The 21,209-nt window shown below is 37.8% G+C and overlaps 1 protein-coding gene across 1 annotated transcript; it reads right to left on the bottom strand.

The window, feature by feature from the left end:
- Nucleotides 1-4,556: 4,556 nt before the first annotated feature.
- On the bottom strand, nt 4,557-5,438 carry LOC148130592 (uncharacterized). Its single transcript, XM_087967697.1, has one exon. It carries the CDS (start codon nt 5,436-5,438, stop codon nt 4,557-4,559), a length of 882 nt encoding a protein of 293 aa, XP_087823823.1.
- Between the last annotated feature and the right edge of the window lie 15,771 nt (nt 5,439-21,209).

The following is a 21,209-nucleotide window of genomic DNA, read 5'->3' on the forward strand; positions in this document are numbered from 1 at the left end:
TATTTGGAATTGGAAAACTGATTTTACTTATCAAATATAACATAGAATCATAGAATAACTAAGTTGGAAGGGACCTTGGAGATTTTCTAGTCCAATCCCTTCTCAAGAAGCAGACTCTAGATCAGGGCTGTCATGGATATGTCATGTGCTGGCCATGCCCATGGCCGGTTGAATGATGGGGGGGGGAAAGTCACAATACATCATGTGATGCCACCGTGATGATGCAAGTTTGACACCTCTGCCCGAGACTATTCTAGACAATTGGCTATCCAGTCTTATCTTAAAAGCCTCCAGTGTTAGAGCATCCATGACTTCTGAAGGCAAACCATTCCACTGGCTAATTGTTCTCACCATTAAGAAATTTCTCTTTAGTTTCTTAATTAATATTTTAATTCAAGCTTTTCCAAGCTTCTTCAACTGCCAGGAAGTTTGTGAACTTAAGCACCTTAAAGCCACAGCTTTATGAAACCATATTTTCTTTAGTTATGCTATTAATATCTAACCATTATTATTCATCTCAGAAAATATGTCCTCCTTTTCATAGGAAAGTGATAACAGCTTCAGAAAGAAAGTATTTTGAAAAGGGCGGATCCCTCCTACGCCCACAATCTAATGTTTCTCAGGTAAACATAGCATGCATTCTAATGACAGTATGTCAAATAAAAGATCACCTGGAGACTAATGTTTATTTTCTCATAGCATAGATCAGTTATGTAAGGTCTGTGCCAAAGATGTATGAGGCTGTTGCAAAGCAAAGCAAGTGTCATTTGCTTAATGCCTTCCAGTAATTTGACAAATTAGGCTTGTTAGTTCAAATTAGACTCATATTGGTTTCATATATTTCAACAAGTACGAAAGGCTGTCACCTTCAAGCCACTTTGTAACTGTCCTACTGAAACAACATACTATTTGGAGTATAACAATAACTGACTTCATGGTTAACTATCCCATGGGCCTTTGCTTTAGGGATTTAAACATTGGTGTCAATATCTATAAGGAACAGTTTATAGGAACTGTGGACAAGTAACTGCTTAAATGTGGATGTTCCTTCTGCAAATGTTGGTGCTTTCATGTGGATATCCAGGTAACATATGCAGAAGGCAAATATTAGGCAGGTCCAAAGACCGCCTAATTTGTTTTGAAGTCCCTAATCCATGGGTGTCAAGCTCATGTCATCACGGTGGTGTCACGTGATATATCAGGACTTTCCCCCCCTTTGCTAAACTGGGCATGGGCGTGGCCAGCACGTGATACATCTGGCCTGCAGGCAGGGAGTTTGACAGCCCTACCCTAATCCAAGGATCTAGATATGGCCTGATCTAGTCTGAATCATTTCAAGGAGATGGAATGAGGTCTGAAAGGGAAAACAAAACCCTATAAAAACTATCACATCTATATGCAGGTAGATATATCAATTTATGACCATTGATTTAACCACAGTTCAAAGTTACAACAGTCCTGAAAAATTTGACTTGCAACACATGCTTGAAGTTACAACTATTGTACAACCTCTGTGGTATCATGAGTACTTTGCAACAGACATACATTTATGATGATTGTTGCACCCTACAGTTAGGTGATTACAATTTGTGACCCTGCCAGAATCTAAGAAGCAAAATCAATGGGGAAAGCGAGATTTGTTTAATAACCACACAATTCTTTTAATGAACATTTGATTCACTTTACAACACGGTAAAAATAGTCATAAAATTGGGCCGGATCATGTGATGACTGGCTTAAAGACCACATCACTTAGCAGCCAAAATTTCAGTCATGATTGTTGTCACATACTATCTGCATTTCTATATACTAGCATAAGAAATAATGGGGTTTTTTTTGGTTTATTTTGTTTTTCAGTCTGATGGAAGGATGTTTTCAGAAGGGAATGATGCCAAATACCATAAACATCTGTGCAGGTATTTGTGACAATCTTCATGCTTGTAACTTTATTGTCCTAGCCCAGAAGACAATGAAATTTCCAGTGCTAATGATCTCTTTTATAGAGAATGCTTTTTATTCAATGTTAAACAGGTACATTAGGAGAAGCTTTACAAGGGGATGGGGTGTTACTGGTAATGGATGATAATGTCCCTTCTTGAATGTGCGTGGCTTAATAATTGGAGAGTATACTACAAGTAAATAGAACAACAGATTGTTCTTTACATGTGATAAAACAGTCATTAAACCATGTCAGCTAGCAAACACAATTCAGAAAATGAGAGACCAGACAACAATAAAGTAACTTAATGCAAAATACTAGAATTATAGAACCTTGCCCCAGGACCCAGGCAAGCTTTTATTAAGAGCAAATAATGATTGGAGCAAATAATGATATTCTAAGCATTGCCTTGTAAACATAGTCATTCTGATTTGATAAAACACCTACGAGACACTGAATCTTGTCCTTGAATCAATTTCTCTTATTCTCCCCCCTCCCTTCTCTTTGCTGCATTTTATTAGACTAAATAGCAATAGCACTTATATACTTCTTTACTGTCCTCTCTAAGCAGTTTACAGAGTCAGCATATTGCCCCCAACAGTCCAGATCCTCATTTTACCCACCTCAGAAGGATGGAGGGCTAAGTCAACCGTGAACTGCCAAATTGCAGACAGCTGGCAGACAGCAGAAGTAGCCTGCAGTACTGCACTCTAACCACTGTACCACCATGGCTCATAAATCATGTGGTTTGGGGGTATTGTCCTCGTGTTGCCCCATGCAACATGCTGAATCTGTAGGGGGGGGAAAGCAAACTTTAAGGACCAAATCTTTACAGATCGGCAGACATATAAGTTTAGACCCATCAATTTCACTTGTGGTAAACAAGAATCTATTCTGTATGATCCCACCACATAGTTTCAAATGGGGATTCCCCCCCCCCCTAAATGTTGCTTTCCTTCTAACCATTTTAAGACCATTTCTGCCAGCCTCAGAGATCCTAATAATATTTCAATGGCAATCAAACCTAAATAACTTCCCCCAGATATAGCCAGTTTAATGCTAACCATTACTTAAAAGCAAATGTAAGGAGTTTAAGGGAGGTTAAAGGTTGACAATGTTAAACACCCAGCTAAAGTCTGAGGAAGAAAAGGACCTTGTGTGTGCATAAGCGTATGTGGTACATTGCTCTGGTGATTTCACAGAAAGAAATTGCAATACCAAATATTCCAGGGATAAATACTGTGCCTAGACTGTCTGTCTCATGTATAACAAGAAAGGATTTTTGACTGAGGCTTTCTTGATAGTTTGAAGAATGTGTACAGAAAATAGCTAGGTTGGATAATTATGTGAGCCACAGAATAAATAAATGGAGAAAGTCAGTGAGTCAGGCTCCATCTTTTCACTTGGGCCATGGTTTTCCCATTATCAAAACAATCTTGCAATTGCTAAAATAAATTTGAATGTTATATTGTTGTCTAGGGCACAGGGGAAAAAAAACAGGAATAGAAAGGCATTTTGATGAAGAGCCATTTAGCTGCAATAAAGAAAGAGAAAATAAAAATTACCTTGCCATGACAGAAACTATTGTTTTGATTCTATTTTGTATGTGAACAATACGAATAATGAAAAAATATCCTATTATTCACATCATTATCGTTGCCAATTCTGCAAACACTATTCTTCCCCTCCCCCAAAAAATGTCATTTCTGTTAAGGAAAAGGAAACAGGAGGTATGCATTTAGTAACATACAACACGCTGAAAGAAGATGGAAAGGATGCAGTTAAATAAAAACTTTTCTACAGTGTGGTTGGTATCAAAACAATATCAATTTTTTGGGTAATAATGCACAATCAACTGAAATATATCAGTATTTTCTGTATCATGCATAAAGGGAAAGTATTCCAACAGTTTGATCTTGCAAAGAGATAAATCAGACCAGACAGATACCATGATAATCTATATCAGTGATGGCTAACCTTTTTATCATCGCATTCCGAAAGTGCACGCCTGACACAACCAATAATGCAATGCATGCATAACTGCTCCATGCTCCCCCCGCCCCCCTGTGCATGTGCACATGACACCCCCATGCTACCCCCGCCCCCTGCACATGTGTACGTGTCTCCCACATGCACCCTACCATGCCACGCATGCACGGCAGATACCCGAAAATCAGCTGGCTGATGGGAGGTGTACACACATGCGCAGTGGAACTGAGCTGGGGCGACAGCTCGCATGCTGGCAGAGATGGCTCTGTGTACCATTTCTGGCATGCATGCCATAGGTTCACCATCATGGATTTATATGATGGGATGAAGAAGACTCCATCCAGATATGTATTTTATTTATTTAATTTATTTATTTATTTAATTTATATTGCCGCCTATTCACCCATGGTGACTTGAGGCGGCTTAAACAATGTAAAACCATATTTAAAATAAAAAATAAAAAAAATAAAAATCAATAAAAACTAACAAAAAGAATCAAATAAATTAGTAAAGTACAATAGAACAAAATATGGGAAAACAAAAAAAATCAAAACCAACTCCCAACCCCCACCCTGACGACAGCAGATCACGCTAGCCATTTGATGGGCTCCATCCCTCTCTGGGTTGCTCAGGCCAGCTGGCAAAACCCGGTCTTCAGTGCCTTTCGAAAGAGTGCTAGAGTGGGGGCCATTCTAATCTCTGGGAGAATGATATTCCAGAGAGAGGGAGCCACCATGGAGAAGGCCCTTCTTCTGGGTCCCACCAGGTGTATCTCCCTCCGAGGTAGGACCTGCAACATTCCCTGCCTCCTCGCTCTAAAGGGTCGGGTAGATGTGACTAGCAAGAGGCGTTCCCTCAGATAACCTGGACCCAAGCCATGAAAGGCTTTCAAGGTGACAACCAGGACCTTGAATTGCACCTGGAAGCAAATTGGCAACCAAGGCAGCTCCTGCAGGAGAGGTGACACATGCACACACTGGGGTCTGCACAAAACCATGCGGGCCGCTGCATTTTGTACCAATTGGAGCTTCCGGATACTCTTCAAGGGTAGCCCCATGTAGAGCTCATTGCAATAATCAGGATGGGAAATGACCAGGGCTTGAGTGACTGTGAGAAGGGACCGCTGATCCAGGAAAGGGCATAACTGGTGCACAACCCGCAGTTGTGCAAAGACCCTCCTGGCCACGACCGCCACTTGCTCTTTGAACAGGAGTTGTGAGTCCACGAAAAACCCTAGATTACGCACAGGTTCTGTTTGGGGTAGTGCCACCCCATCCAAGACTAAAGGTGGTAATTCTCCCTGAGCCAACAAACCCCAAACCCAGAACCACTCTGTCTTGCAAGTGTTTAGTTTCAACCTGTTGTTCCCCATCCAGCCCCTAACAGCCTCCAGGCACTGCGAGAGGGAGGACACAGCCACACTTAACTCACCATCAGCCGAGACAAACAGATGAGTATCATCAGCATATTGGTGATACCTCAGTCCATATTGACAGGTTTTCCTTCCCATATAGCTGATTGGTTGTCTTTCTGATCTTTGGTATGTATGCAGCCCAAGTAAATGCATTGAGATAATACAGACTGTTCATTTGCGCTTTTCTTTCTTAACCCAACTAGGCATGCACATATGGAAGTTTGCTGCTTGAACATGCATATTCCTTAATGAGATCAATGGACAAATGAAGTAGTTTATTACAGTTAAGCAATTAACTAAGTTTAATGAGCTACTTAATGGGAGAAAGGGGCCTATTATCTAATAGTGCTTCCAACCCTGGTTAAAGATGTAACATTCAATAACCAAAATAATGACTCATCTCAGCATCTGAGCATTATAAAGTGCTTAAAGATCAGAACATTCTGAGTTCTGAGTCCTTGTAATTTCCTAAAGGTTGCCTTTTCTCATCACAACACGTATTTATTTGTTGGCCCTTTTTTGCTTAGGGAATAAGATATATTTAATAATGTAAATGAGATTGATTGTAAAGCCTGCAACCAAACTCCAGTATTTTTGAGATATTTGAAAAAAGTTATAGCATTTCAATGTTGTGGTAGGTATGTTTGTAACAATTCCATTAAACATTAACGACTAGCTCTAATTTTCCCGTTTTCCACTGAAAGTTAAATTGGCCTGCTTATTCTCAGCTGATCAAATCCTCAATAGAAAAATGTTGAGATGTCCCCTAAAATAGAAAAATGGAAGATTCCTTAAGCTTTCAGCTTTTTCCAAAAATTCAGCTCTCTCATAATATTATATAACAGTGGTGGGATTCAATTTTTTTTTACTACCGGTTCTGTGGGCGTGGCTTGGTGGGCGTGGCAGGGCAAGGATACTGCAAAATCTCCATTCCCTCCTCACTCCTGGGGGAAGGATACTGCAAAATCCCCATTTCCTCCCCATCCCACTAACCTGATTTCCAGCTCCGTTCTCCTGTGCAGGGCAACCAAAGAAGACCCAGAGGATCAGCTGGGACTCAGGAGTCAGAGAATAGATGGGGGCAGGGCCAGCCAGAGGTGGTATTTGCCAGTTCTCTGAACTACTCAAAATTTTCCCTACTGGTTCTCCAGAACTGGTCAGAACCTGCTGAATACCACCTCTGTTATACGTACATCCATCCAGACAGATATTTTTTTCTGAACTAAATTGAAGGGTTATGGTGGCACTTTAAAACTATGCTAATATTTGAAAGGGGAAAAAAGAGTCCCCAAGTAATGTTAGACAAGACTATTCCAAAAGAAATTTGTTCTGTAGGTAATTGCTCCCATGATAAGTGAGCTACATCACTTGGTTGGAAGTCAGACCTTCTGAATTCAACAAGTTTTACTTCTAAGCACATGTACTTGTTGTTGATCATGTTGATCATATTGTTTTACTGTTTCTTGGTCTTCAGGATCATACAATTGGTGTAAACTTTCACTGCAGACACAACACAAAGAAACCACTTTCCCCCTCCTCATAGCCTTAAGTGTGCTATAGATAATACTAATTGAATTATATAACAGATGTTTTGTTTTAGTGTATGCCCAAGGATCATAGTAACAAACAGAAAGCTGCATAAAGTCAAATGCAAAGCCTATTCTTTACTTGATTTATTCTTCTTACAATGGTGCCAACTGCCCTTCATCTGAGTTATGCAAATGTAACTTCCTCCTGGGTAGAATTATGTATTTTCAAAGAAAGCAGTAGTTGTTGATTCAAGTGTTTCTGTATAAAGAAAAGATAAACTTGGGGAGGGGGGGAGTTAGAATCCATGCAGTCTAATACTTTATTTAGTTTTATTCAGTGTATGCTACAATTTATCAAAACACATACAATTCAGTTGTCATTGTTCCTGGGAGGTAAGTGGGGGAGACAGCTATATTGCAAATAACTTATCTCAGCAAAATTTCACTTTTCTGGTATGGGCAAGTGACCAACTAGTCCATCTTGAAGAACTCTGTAAATTACTAGATCTATCCTCAACCTTAGTGGGAAAGAAGTCACATTTAAATCAACACTAATTTTAGGAATAAATTTAATTTACTTTTTTTAAAAAAATGAAAACCTCCCAGTTGATGTGTATAATATTAAAAATAAGTAAAAAGTATAACATTTCAAAATATTGAGATTTGACGCATTCCATGACAGCCGGACCAGTAGTAAAAAAACAGCTATTGGTTCAGCGGAACCAGTATTTCTTTTTTCTTTTTTTCCTCCCAACGATCAGCTGTTCCGACAACCAGCTGTGCAGGGATCACCCTTGCTGTCTTACTGCTTCGGCCAGGAGGCTTCCCTGAGGCCCAGGAGGCAAAAAAATGGAGCATAGGGGGTGGGCACCCACCTAGTCACATGACCATGCCCACCTAGCCATGCCTACATAGGCAGAACTGATAGTAAAAATATTTGCATCCCATCCCTGATTAATACACGTTCAAAAGTACATTATGACAGTGCATACAACGAAGGCATGGGTGATTATATGAAGGGCCTCCTGGTCCAGAAAAAGATCCAACTGATAATCCTTCAATACCATATGTATTCCATAGCTGGCTGACCAACTACACTGAGTAGGTAATCCTCAATGGAACTACACCTTCATGGAGGGAAGCATGCAGTGGGGTACCACAAGATTCTATCTTGGGCCTAGTGCTCTTCAACATCTTCATAAATGATTTAGGTGAGGAGATAAAAGTGGAACATGAAATTTGCAGACAGCACGACAATGGGGAGGGAGGGGGAGTAGCTAATACTTTAGATGATAGACTCAGGATTCAGAAGGACCTTGATAGACTTGAACATGGACCTTGTCTAACAAAACACAATTCAGTGGTGAGAAAAATAAGGTAAGAAACATTTTTTGTGTGTGTGTTTTTGTATTCACTGCATGCTGAGCCAAGTCCAATAAAGATTTCTGTTGAACCCTTCAGCATGGTCTCTTCCTTTGCTGGCCAAACTTGGAACGGTGACACCTATTTCCTTAGGTTCCACATAGGAAAGAAAAATACAAACAAAAAAGCCAAAAAACAAATACACAGACATAGAAAGGGTGATACCTAGCTCAACAGTAGCAACGATGAGATGGAATCTAATAAACCACAACTTAAGTTCATACAGCCAGTAGTGTACTACAGCCAGTAGTATACTACAGCTGTAAAAAAAGAAAAAAAGAAGACTTCTGGTTTGAGCTTCTTCAGCGACAGACCGAAACCATGACTCTGCGCGGTTTTGATCCATGCTCGCCGCTGGACCACCCCGAGCCGGCTGGTTTCAGGGCTAAGCCACCCCGTAGAGGTGGTGAAGAAGGGGGAGACTGCCTGCAGGGTTGAGGAGAGCCGCATCTCTCCTCCTCAGCTGGCAATTACTCCCTTTCCCGAAGGTGGTTGTAGTGGTGATCAGAAATGGCCACCACAAAGAAAAACTTGACTGGAAAAAAAATGTGCAGGAGGAAGATAAGAAGAGAAAGTTTTGGTTGACTGGGTCAAACAGCAAAAGCAACAAATAAGGTACCCTGGAATTTAAACTATTAAAAAAAAAAAATGACACTGTTTCCAAAGAAGATTTTTAAGCAGCGAAGGAGAGTGAAAAGGGAAAGGATTTGGTGTTTTTTTTTCTCCTCTTCTTATACTGACAGCTAAGAGATTTAAGCAAGAAATTGGAAAAAAAATCCACTTTGACATTAACAGGCATTTAATGCTGAAAATAAAAAGTCAAAGGGATAATAAAGATTTCTGGATAATTAAAACCTTTTAAAAGCAGGAAAGGAGAGAAAAAGAATAAAAGGGCAGGATCTGGAAGGGACGAGACTGCCTGGAATTAAAAAGAACTTACAGCAAAATCTCAACAAGACTTCCAAAAGTTACATCTTAACTGAAACATTGCAACAAAATAGTAAAACCCCAGGAAGAGAAAGTGAAAAAAGAAATAAGAAGAAACAGCTTGGGACTATTTAGATTACTTGGTGATCTCTGGATTCTTGGTTATTGCATTTGAATTACTAAAAACAATCAAGTGGTTGTTTAAAACTGTTTAAAATGGCTCCACTTTTAGAACAACTGAAAATGGAACTTAAAAAGCACAAAGAAGATGCACAAGAAGGGAGAGGTTCTTTTGGCTTTGTATTTCAGTTCTTAGAAATGAAGATTTGGAACTATGAGAAACAACAAGAAATGCCTGCAGAACAAGAAGATTGGGACAAAGAAGAAGCCATCTTTAATGAACAAGTAATCTTAGGTGGGGGGAAAAAAGGAAAGGGGGAAAGAGAATGGAAAGTTTAAGACTGGGAAAAACAACCCCAAAAAAGAATAGAGTGAAAAATAAGTATAAAATCAGAAAGCAACAGAAGAGGGAAATGCAGAAGAGAGAATTAGAAGTAGAGAGACAAGGGGGTAAAAAGGGGAGGGAGAAGAAGAGAGGGAAGAAAGAAAGGAAAAGAAGTTATAAAGGACAGAAACAAAATATAAAGAAACAGGGCCTATTTAGAAATAATGGGTGAAAATCTAATGGAAAAAGGGATTCTGCAAAGGTACATAAGATAGTATTGTTATATTGGAAATAGAAATAATTTCAGAAAATATGAAACAAAGTATGATTAAAATGTTTGATAAAATAGTTATCATAACTTAGTGGAATGCTTGTCAATAAATAAATGTAACAAAAGGTATATTTAATGATTTATAAAACATATGTGAAGAGAAATAAGGGAAAAATTAATTATGGAGATTATACGTGACTTTAAAGAAGTATGATATTTAATTGAAAAGAAATGTTAAAGATGTTAAAACTTTAATGAATATTAATGATAGAATTGAATTGGAATGGAATGAGGGTTTTAATTACATATATTTATAATCCTTTTTCTTAAAGAATATAGTGTGTATTATAAGAATGTACCAAGCAGAATTCGATTGAAAGTTATGTATTATGTATTATATTGAATGTCATAACCTTAAAATATATATCGAAATTTAAATAAGAGTTGAATGGATAAAATTAAAAGATATAAAGGTGTCATACTCCTATTAGTAACTACAGGAGAAAATTTGTTTAATGAGAAAAGATAATATGAAATTGAAACAGAACAGACAAAAGTAATGATTTGAATTGAGATGAGATAATCAAAATAAAATTGAGAAAATTAAAAGACGGGAAAAACTATATAAAAAATGCAGAATAGTATAAGATATGGACTAGAACACAAAAATGAGCATGAAATTGAGTTTTGTGTCTGTATAAAGAAGTGCAACCCGGGACCATGCTATTTTCAAAAAAGTTGTTTTACTTGTATTAAAACCCAAATAAAACTTTAATAAAAAAGAAAAAAGAAAATGTACTCCTAGTTGCATCAACAGATAATTTTAAGGTCATATGAAGTGATAATATTGTTTTATACTGCACTAGTGAGACCACATTTGGAATACCAATCCTGGTCACCAAGATACAAAACGTATGTTGAGACTCTAGAAAGAGTGCAGAGAAAAGCAACAAAGAGGATAAAAATGACTAAACCATATGATGAATGAGGGACCTAGTATGTCTAATCTAACAAAGAGAAGGATTAGGGATGATATAATAGTGGCCTTCCAGTACTTGTAGGAATATCACAGAGAAGAAGGGGTCAACCTATTCTCCAAAACACATGGCACAACAAGAAGTAATGGGTAGAAGACCATTAAATTTGGATACATTAGGATGTGTTGCTATCAAAGGTCAATGCAGTTTTCAAATTGACATTACATATGTCAACTGGAAATATGATTGAAGGGAGTAAAACACACACACACATTTTAATATACACACAGACACACACAGACACACAGACACACACACACCTTTAATCTTTCTGGGAGGGACCTGATTGAAATATGATATGTATTGAAAATTGCATGTTGCTAGTTTGGTCCACATTTGATGATATCAGCAAGCAAGTTGTACTTTGGAAAACTTATTTTTTTTAATGAAAAAGGTCAGATCATTTTAGAGCCAAACCTTTTAGCCTTTTGTGTGCCTATTATGTTCACTAAGGAGAGATAAAACATATTTTTTTTTGCACACATTGTATAGCTAAATTCAGTGTTACAGGAGAGTCAAATCCAATTTTAGAAGGATTAGAAAGAGAATGTCTTTTTAAAACCAGTCTGATGGAAAGCAGGATGAAAGAATGGTTTTGTTTATATGTCTATGGAGATTCTCAGTCATCCAGGCCATAGTTGTCCCAAAGGTGCTTTTTTTTCAAGGGGCAACTGGACTTTCTGGTTTTTCTTTGAAGACATTTCACTTCTCATCCAAGAAGCTTCTTCAGCTCTGACTGGATGGTGGGGAATGGAAGCATTTATACTCCTTGGCTTCAAAGAAAAAACAGAAAGTCCAGTTGTCAACATAGGAGAATAAACACATCACAACTAGATTCAGCAGTCTATCTGTATTTAACAGGCCACTCTATTGAAGACAACCAAGTCCATATTTTGGACAGAGGGGATTTCTGGTTTGAAAGAGGGGTTAAAGAGGCCATCTATGTCAAAATTGAACAGCCCTTTCTCAACAGAGGGGGAGGGATTCGGCATCATCTATCTCCAATTTACAACATAGTCCTTTCAGCAGTTGCAAGAAGTCTCCACAGCAATTTGCACACTCAGGTGACCCTGATGACACAGATAAACGTCCAGATGATCTTAACAACCCACTAAAAGAATGCAAATGACCAGCTGTCTGCAAGGAGTATAAATCCTTCCATTGTCCACCATCCAGTCAGAGTGAAAGAAACTTCTTGGATGAGAAGTGAAACATCTTCAAAGAAAAACCAGAAAGTCCAGTTGCCTCTTGAAAAAAGTACCTTTGGGTTTTGTTTATAAGCCCTAAAGGCAGGCAGATGTTTACATTGGAACCAGAATGCACTATGTTATTATATGTATATATGTATATACTTACTATACTGTATATACACGTCTATTTCACATAAACAATTCTGGGTAGTGTGTGTGTGCGTGTGCGCATATATATATATATATATATATATATATATATATATATACGCGCAAATTATAATGATCATAAATAGTGCAATACAATTCAACACAAACATATAAGAGTTATAAAGAGATAAAAGAAAAACTCACATATTAATAATTTCAAGGGTCATCCCACACATTAATATATTCTTATGGCATTAAACTGTTATAATTTCCCTGATTAACATAAGATATAATATCAGACTACATAGCTGGGAACATTTTAACTTTAGTTTGACCAGAATGCAGATTAACAGCGTAGGTCAATTTCTGAGCTATGGCATTATGCCAAAATGTTGCTACCAGAATAGCAATGTCATAGTCTTATTTTACCAGTGTTTAGCTAGGGGAATTCCGCTGGCAGTCAACAAAAAATAATACTAATTATTTACAGTAAATATTTGTCTTGGACCTTAAAATATGTCCAGCAAAGGAAACTGTAGACACATATTAATCCTTTGATTGATAACTGTAGTAATCTATGTAAATACTTCAGACCAGAAGGAAAAGACTTGGGTACCCTGTCACAAGTGGAAATAATTCTTTTTCCTCACTATCATTCCAGCAAAAAATGAACTTTTTCCCCCTGTTCATGAATGCTAGTTTACAAGGAGTCATATATTGTCTGGGGAATAGTTCAAGAAAATAATTGCCAAACATCATATTGCACAATGACGGTGGAATCTTGCACCAGATACCTTATAGTGCTACTCACAAGAAAGAGAGATAAACCTATCTGAGCTGCCTTCATACAGCAAAATATTCTAAGCCAACTTTATGGTTGAATGTAATTAAAGTTTATGTACAAATTCTTATTAAACCAAGTTTATATGCTACTTTTTTGTCACAACATACCTATTCTAAATAATGATATTATAACTGAAGAGTCGCACCAAAATAGGAAAAAAGGAACAGAGAAGAAAAGTAAAATACAATTCATGTATTATACTACTATATAAACATTTTGGGGAAACATGGTCCTTGCTATTGTATAGTTCTATCTGAAGTAATGGATGGAAAGAATGTGGATAAAAATGTTTTTTGAGAAGAGCACCCAATGATAAAGTTATTCAGAGCTTAATTTGTTTAGATACTTGGAAAATAATTGGTCATATATCCAATTGGTGCACCTAGCAGTAAGAATTACAATAGCTCATTCTGATCTTCAATTTAGGCATGGCAGATGTCAAGCACAGTATATCTGCATGAAGCAACTTGGCAAATTGTCTTACGTACATTTAGATTGCCACAAAAGTATGAAACTTGGCACCAATGATGTCCTCCCACAGGTATTACTGAACTGATGCATATAGAAATTTGCTGTTTATCATTAATCACTCTGTTCTACCTCTCTCAGTAGCAAGGGAAATTTCAAATAGTATAGTTCTGTGCAAAATAATATTTCCCATAGTTCTTAAAGAGAATGAGCCACTAAGAGAAACTAATAGAGAAATCAATAAACCTAAAAACATGTTTTGATTAAATATTTTTCTGTCCCATTTCATAATTGCAACAAGACTAACTTATATAACCACCCAAAATTTCCACATGACACCCAATCACATCGTAATGGATTTCATATCATCCATGTCTTTGGCAGATAGGTCTGTCTAGATGTTGGCGTCATAATGTCTGAGAGAGATGGCCACATGCTATAATTTAGAACAGGGAAGTTTATTTTTAAGCTAAAATCATTTTTTTTAAAATAAAGGAAAATTACATGCAAAGAATTTGAATGAGGGATGAAACCACTAGGTAGTTGTTTTTACATCTGAAGACTAATGCTAGTTTTAAGGAAACAACAGCAAAAGCAATATTGACGCCCTGCCTTCCTTTTGGTAGATCAAAACAATTAAATGCAGGTCATCTCTGATTTTATCTTCTAAACAACTCTACAGAAAATTTTGTTGAGACCTTATGATTGCTCCAAAGTGACCTCTACAGCTGAATAAGGATTTTGATTTGATTCCATAAAAGAGATAGCAGTGATCCAAAATGCCAGCCATGGCAACTTATGAATAACCTTGGACAAATCACTTTCTCCTGGAACCTGGCTCATCTCCAAGGATAAAATAGAAAACATGTAATTAAAGGGAGCATCTCATGTGTCCAAATCACCTGTCACTAAGTTTCACACCCACGTTTTCTGCTGTATCATTTTCCATATTTGGTTGTCTTCAGGGAGGTTCTCTTACTTGTTCTTTCTTCCATTAGAAGACTATCCTGAGCATTCAACCTGACATCCTGTTGATAAATCACTACAAAATCACTTTGCAGAACCATAAAGTTGCCCTTTAATCAAGATGTACCATTTTATTCTTGGGATTATGTCCAAAGAAACAACCCTGTGTGCACATGCAAACAGAAGATATGAAACTACAACTGTTTTGGGTTTTTATGGTTTTGTTTTACCAAGTGATATTTTGTCTTAATTGACTTTTAAAACAATGACAACAGTAACATCTGGTTTCAGTTTGTTGAACCAAATTTAACTTGAATCAGGAGCACTTCAAAGGCAAAAAGGCTGAAACTATGCATCGCTTCTTGTTCAAAATTTATGCAGATTTGAAGCTATGGATAGCCAACAATTACAAAAACTAAGTAAGAACTAGGTTTTATTTCCATCATTATCTAATTTTGGAAACTTGAAACATTGAACATTTTCAACTCTACTAAAGGACTATTGACCAAAACTAAATGAAAACAAAACAAAAATCCAAACATCATTGCATGTTTCTAAATAGGAATGTAAAGGGAAAAAAGGCTTATATAAGGAGCAAGCAAATTCTAAATATATGGTCCACAGACTGCATGCAGACTGGGAATCGGCCTTATGAAGCACACCATCATTTTTAAAAATTAATAAATTTATTGCTGCTGCCTCAAAATATTGATGAATGGCTCCAGACCTTACCCTCTCTCCCACCACCATCTTTACTAGATGTTGATTGGAACCTCAGTTATTTCTTTGTGGCCTGTGATAATTTTTAATTTAACAACATAGCCATTTCCCCTCTACAAATAGTATAGGCTTGCTCTAAATTATGCTCTAATAATGGACTTTTTCTAAAGACAGTGGTTAGTGGTGCAGTGGTTAGAATGCAGTAGTGCAGTGCAATACTATTGCAGGGAAACTTTGCTCATAGCCTGGAGTTTGATCCTGATGGGGCTCGTGGTTGACTCAGTCTTCCATCCTTCTGAGGTTGGTAAAATGAAGGTACAGATTGTTGACCCAGAGATTGCTGTGAAGCATTTGTTGTGGTCCATCAGTGGCCAGTGGAGTTGGCAGCAGATTCGGAGGTTGGGGATGAACATGGGCCAGTCCATGGAGTGGGGAAGGCTCTGACGAGTGCTCTGCATCAGAGGCAGAGATGGGGAAAGGGCTGTCTGACAGTTATCAGCTTCCTTCGGAGTCAGACATCAATGAGGCAGAAGAACAGCTGGAGCCTGTCCCCAGTGTGCACATGCACAGAGTTGCCAGATGAAATGAACAGCTAAGGAGCAAGGGTTGACTTGGGAGTAAAGCCATAGGTAGACAGTGAATGGCCGCTCCCATAAGGAATGAAAGAGGAGCGAAAGGGGAGTGGGGTTTTGCAGGAGACAATTAGTTCATTCCTGCATTCTTGCCAAGTATTGTGGCATCTGAAAGATATCAGCCTGGCCACTCTCCAAGCCTGATAAAGGTCTGTAATTGTGAACTATCTTGAAAGACTGGGACTTTGCTGGAGAGGAATTCACTGTAAATTAAATAAAAGGGGTTTATTGGGATGAGGACTTGCTTTCGTGCTGTTGGGGAAACCTAGGTCAGAACAGCACTATAGGTCAGTATATAACTGCTATTGCTATTGCTATTTTTGTTGGCCTAACATCCTAGTAAAAATAATGGACTCAAAGACTTGTAAATATTTCCCTATTCTTGTTCACTTATCAATATACATATAACAGTAATAACATTTGTCTATGTGCACACATAACTTACATTGCACAGTGTTCAATTTGACTCTGACATTAAGGAAAATTAATTATCTCTATGCTGATTATTTATTGCAGCATAAAACCTGCATGGACTGCAGCCCGTTTCTTGAAACTATGAAGACTTATCCTGAATTCAGAAACAATAACGGGCAAATAGCAGAGACATCTCATAAGTGAGATCAAAGATCCAGGCTACCACTAGGGAAAATAAAGAAATACAGGAAAAAAAAAAAACCTTTACTGCCATCCTTTGGTTATCTGCATTCGAAATATGATATGACTAGATTAGGATGTCAAGGTAAACAATTTGTTTTTTTAGCTTTTTTATATATGTATATATTTAATTTGCTTCTATTCAATTGTGTCCAATTTTTGAAGACTTCCTGGTAAAAGACCTTGCAGGGTTGTTTTTTGCAGGGGTTTCTGGAAGTGGTTTGTCATTGCCTCCTTCCTACAGCTGAGAGAAACGGACTGGCCCAACATTACCCAGTTAGCTTTGTGCTCAAGGTGGGAACTCATGGTCTCCTGTTTTCTAGCCTTAACACAGGGGTGTCAAACTCGCATTGTTGCATTGTTGTCATGTGACATATCACGACTCCCCCCCCCCTTTGCTAAAATGAGGGTGGGGGTGGCCAGCATGTGATGCATCTGGCCTGCAGGCTGTGATTTCGAGACCCCTGCCTTAACAATTATACCAGCCTGATTTTATGGCAGACTTACAGTTACCCAAACAAGCAAGATCTGTGTCCTGTAGATTTGTTTTTGTTTCCTTTTGCTTTCATTTTTTTTTTTTTTACAATCAACATGTTTGTGGTCTAACACAATGCCAAGATATTAATGTTATTAGCCACAGCTGTTTTGTACTTAGCCACAGTTAAACATGTGATTGCCATGGTCTACAGCAGGCTTGTCCAACCCGCAGCCCACGGGCCGCATGCGGCCCAGGTCGCCTCGTAATGCGGCCCAACGCCCACCCCAACCTTCATGAAAGATCCAGCGAGGAGCAGGAGGAGAGGCAGGCGCGAGGCGGGGCGAGGTGAGCAACAGAAAAGGCGGGCAGCCGCAGCCCAAAAGTCCCGCCCCGCCACCTCCTGCTGTTGCCGCCGCCACTGCTGCTGCTTCTGCCCTCGCCGCCGCCACTGCTGCTTCTGCCCCCGCCACCGCTGCCGCCGCTGCTGCGTTTGCAGGAGGAGAGGTAGGCGTAAGGCGGGCAAGCTTTCTCCCCCCCTGCCCCCACCCCGCAAAATTTGGCCAGAAAATTAATAAAAATAAATAATTTGCAGGAGGAGAGGTAGGCGCGAGGTGGCGAGCTTTTTCCCCCTCCCCCCACCCCGCAAAATTTGGCCGGAAAATTATAAAATAAAAAATAAATAATTTTTAATAAATAATTAATAATTAATAATAAACAATAATTTTATTTTATTTTATTTTATTTTATTTTATTTTATTATTTATTTAATTTAATTTAATTTAATTTAATTTAATTTAATTTAATTTAATTTAATTTAATTTAATTTAATTTAATTTAATTTTAATTTAATTTAATTTAATTTAATTTAATTTAATTTTTAATTTAATTTAATTTAATTTAATTTGATTTGATTTAATTTAATTTAATTGTGTGGCCCAAACCAAATTTTCATCTTCTAATGTGGCCCAGGGAAGGTGAAAGGTTGGACACCCCTGGTCTACAGCTTTTGAATTTTTTGTTAACTTACATCCCACATTAACTCAAAAATGAATACAGTACAGAAAGTTGTAACTCCAGAGAACATGTCACAAGTTTGTTCAGAATAGAAATATAACCAAAAGACTCTGTTGTATATTAATGTAATTTATCTAGTATATACTCTCATTCTTCTATTTTAAACTGAATGAGAAATTCAAGTGACTTGTATTACCTCTGTGATTTTTAGACCCAAAAATGTTAAAAAAGAAAATGGATGCTTTTATTTAAAAAGAAACAAAGCACAAAGGGAAAATATACATTTCCTTTGACACACTGGAGTGGCTTTCTTGTTAGCAGTTTTAAGATCATGCTTTAATGCCAAACAGTAAAGATTTCAACTAATGTAACAATGTCTCCAAAATATTTAAAAAAGCAAAAGCACAAGGAGAGGGTATCCATTTTATTTCATATTTTTTGCCTTTACTTTAGACTTTTTGACAGACAAAATTTGGATAGACAAAAAACTAGCAGCAATCAGTTGTTGATTCTTTTTGTGTCATTCCATTGCACTGCTCAGTGTAAATCTTTTTCTTTCTATGAATTTCCTTCTTGTAATAATAAAAACAAATATTTTCATAGATAAGATTCCTGCTTGTAGACATGGGCAGAGATTCAGAAAGTTCAAATAAAAAACATGTCAATGGAAACAATGACAATCATTGCTTTTACAAAAGTATGGATATTTATGATAATTCTTTGATGTTGAAGCTGCTAGTACAAGGGTACATGAGTGTGTGTATGCATGTTTATCTATTGCGGAATTAGTGGATGTAACTTATTAGCAAAGAAATTTAAATGTCAGCTTAAGTAACTTCCTTTGTCTATTTAATAACTTGGAAGATATTATGACTGTTATTTTTTCTATAATCCATATTTTTGCTTGCTCCCCCCCAAAAAACTCAAATCTTGTGGCCAGAAAATAACATTGTTAACTTTCAGCCTCCTACTAATAACTATATTACCAGGGATTTTAAGCAAGATGCTACTCCATATCCTCATAAAATTGTTTCTACCTTAACGCAAAGTTGGAGAGAGAGAAAAAGATTGTTCAATGCTCGGGTGATTCGTATTGCACACTTTAATACAAGGGAAATGTATTCTGACATTCTCCTCTGGCTCACATTTTAATTCAGTTTAGGGAATAAATACCGTCTATTTAATTCACAGACAACACTTCTCCTTTTCCATATCTGCCAATTCTTCTGACGTCAAAAGTATTTGGGACTTTATGACTAATGAACAAAGAGTAGAATTAGAAGAATTCTAATTCTAGTGAAATCTCTCTCTCTCTCTCTCTCTCCCATAGTTGATTGCAAGTAACTTTAAAAAGTTATAAAAGAGAATGCTATCCCTTCCTTTAATTTAATGGATCAAAAAGCTAATTAAAATGAATAGGCAGGGAATATTTAGAAAGTTAATGAGAAGAGAGCTGGGATAGGCAAGCAAAATCTGAGTATGGGTTGTCCCAGAAATGAACCATTGTTTTATTTATTTATTTTGTTCCCTTACTGTTGGAGACATTTTAATTATCAGTTAATGTGACTGAAATTGGGCAAACCTGCCCATTGTAAGAAAAAAAGCCATACTAAGAAGTTACGTTCCTACATTGTTTGCTTATGGATTTTCAATCCATGTCCATTGACCAACAAATGGTGCAACCAACCCTTATAATTAAACAGGTGCAGTATATAATTATAGTTTATGATTTACAAATTGGAGGTGGTAGGGTGTAAGCTGTTCTACAGAATGGGAGTTGCTACAGAGAAAGCCTGCTTCCCGGAATTGTTTTTCATTGCATGTTGTGATAGGTCTGAGCCTTCTGGAGGCATTTTTTATGCCTCCGTTGGAGCAGGGAGAAGATTAGATAGTTGGATAGATAGCTAACTAGATTATAGGTGATAGGAGAGAGAGAGAGAGAAAGAAAGAAAGAGGGGGGGAGGGAGGGAGAGAGAGAGAGAGAAAGAGAGAGAGAGAGAGAGAGAGAAGAAAGATAAGATGGGTGATCTTAAACGTACCCAGTCATCCTTCTACACTGTAAGTTCACAGAAATAAGATTGTCTTTTAGGAAACCGGAAGAAAAAGCCTATTGCTGTGTAAACCTGCAGAATATTTTGGGATTGTGCAGAATTTAGGGGAGTTTTTGGGTTGACCTCTGAGAAATTTTGGTATATAGAATCTAGAGTCAGAATTCAGAACTTGATTGTTACTACAGTTATAGGAATTGGACTTGAAGAGACTGTCTCAAAAGCCTTATTTGATGTGATAGTACAGTAGTAGCTGAAATATTACTGTCAACAAACTCATATGGACAATGAACATATCTGATATCAAATTCACTGGGAAGGAAAAGCTAGAACATCCAGAATACTGACAACAACACCTTCACTTGTTTGAGTATGGGTGTTGCTGGTGATAGTCCTGGTTACTATCATAAGTATGTTATTAGTAATCTATGAATGTTTGTAATTCCCATTCCTTTAAAAAAGTTTGGGAAAAACCAGGGATGGGATTCTACCAGTTCGTACCTATTCGCTAGAACCGGTTGTTAACATTCTAAACAGTTCAGAGAACCGGTTGTTAGAAGAAATTACTGGCCTAATCCTGTAAGGAAGGCAGGAAGGAAACATTCTGGAGTTGCTTACAGAAACTGCCTCTCCGTTAACCCTTATTACATTCTTGGCAGGACTAGACTTCCTGTCTCAGGAATGTCTCTGGGTTTTTTCCCCCTACTTTGCTGGTACTTTGCTTATGTGGAGTGACCATTCAAAGTTACAATGGCACTGGAAAAAGTGACATGACCATTTTTCACACTTACGACTGTTGCAGCATCCCCACAGTCATGAGAGGCCAGGAGAGGAGATGCGTGCCTCGATGTGAGTGATATTGAGTTGGCCACACCCAGCCAATAACAGGACCACCAAACCATGTCCACCCAGTCACATGACCACCAAGCCACGTCCACCAACTAAGCCATGCCCACAGAACCGGTTGTTAAAAAAATTGAATACCACCCCTGGGAAAAATCTCCAAATCTCTCTCCCCCTCTCTCCCCCCGCCTCTCTCTGCATCAATACAATTTCATTATGATGTATTGCA

Source organism: Notechis scutatus, chromosome 5 (assembly GCF_049901735.1).
Source record: "Notechis scutatus isolate UNSWTSFEM ecotype Mainland chromosome 5, rNotScu1.2, whole genome shotgun sequence".
Taxonomy (NCBI): domain Eukaryota; kingdom Metazoa; phylum Chordata; class Lepidosauria; order Squamata; family Elapidae; genus Notechis; species Notechis scutatus.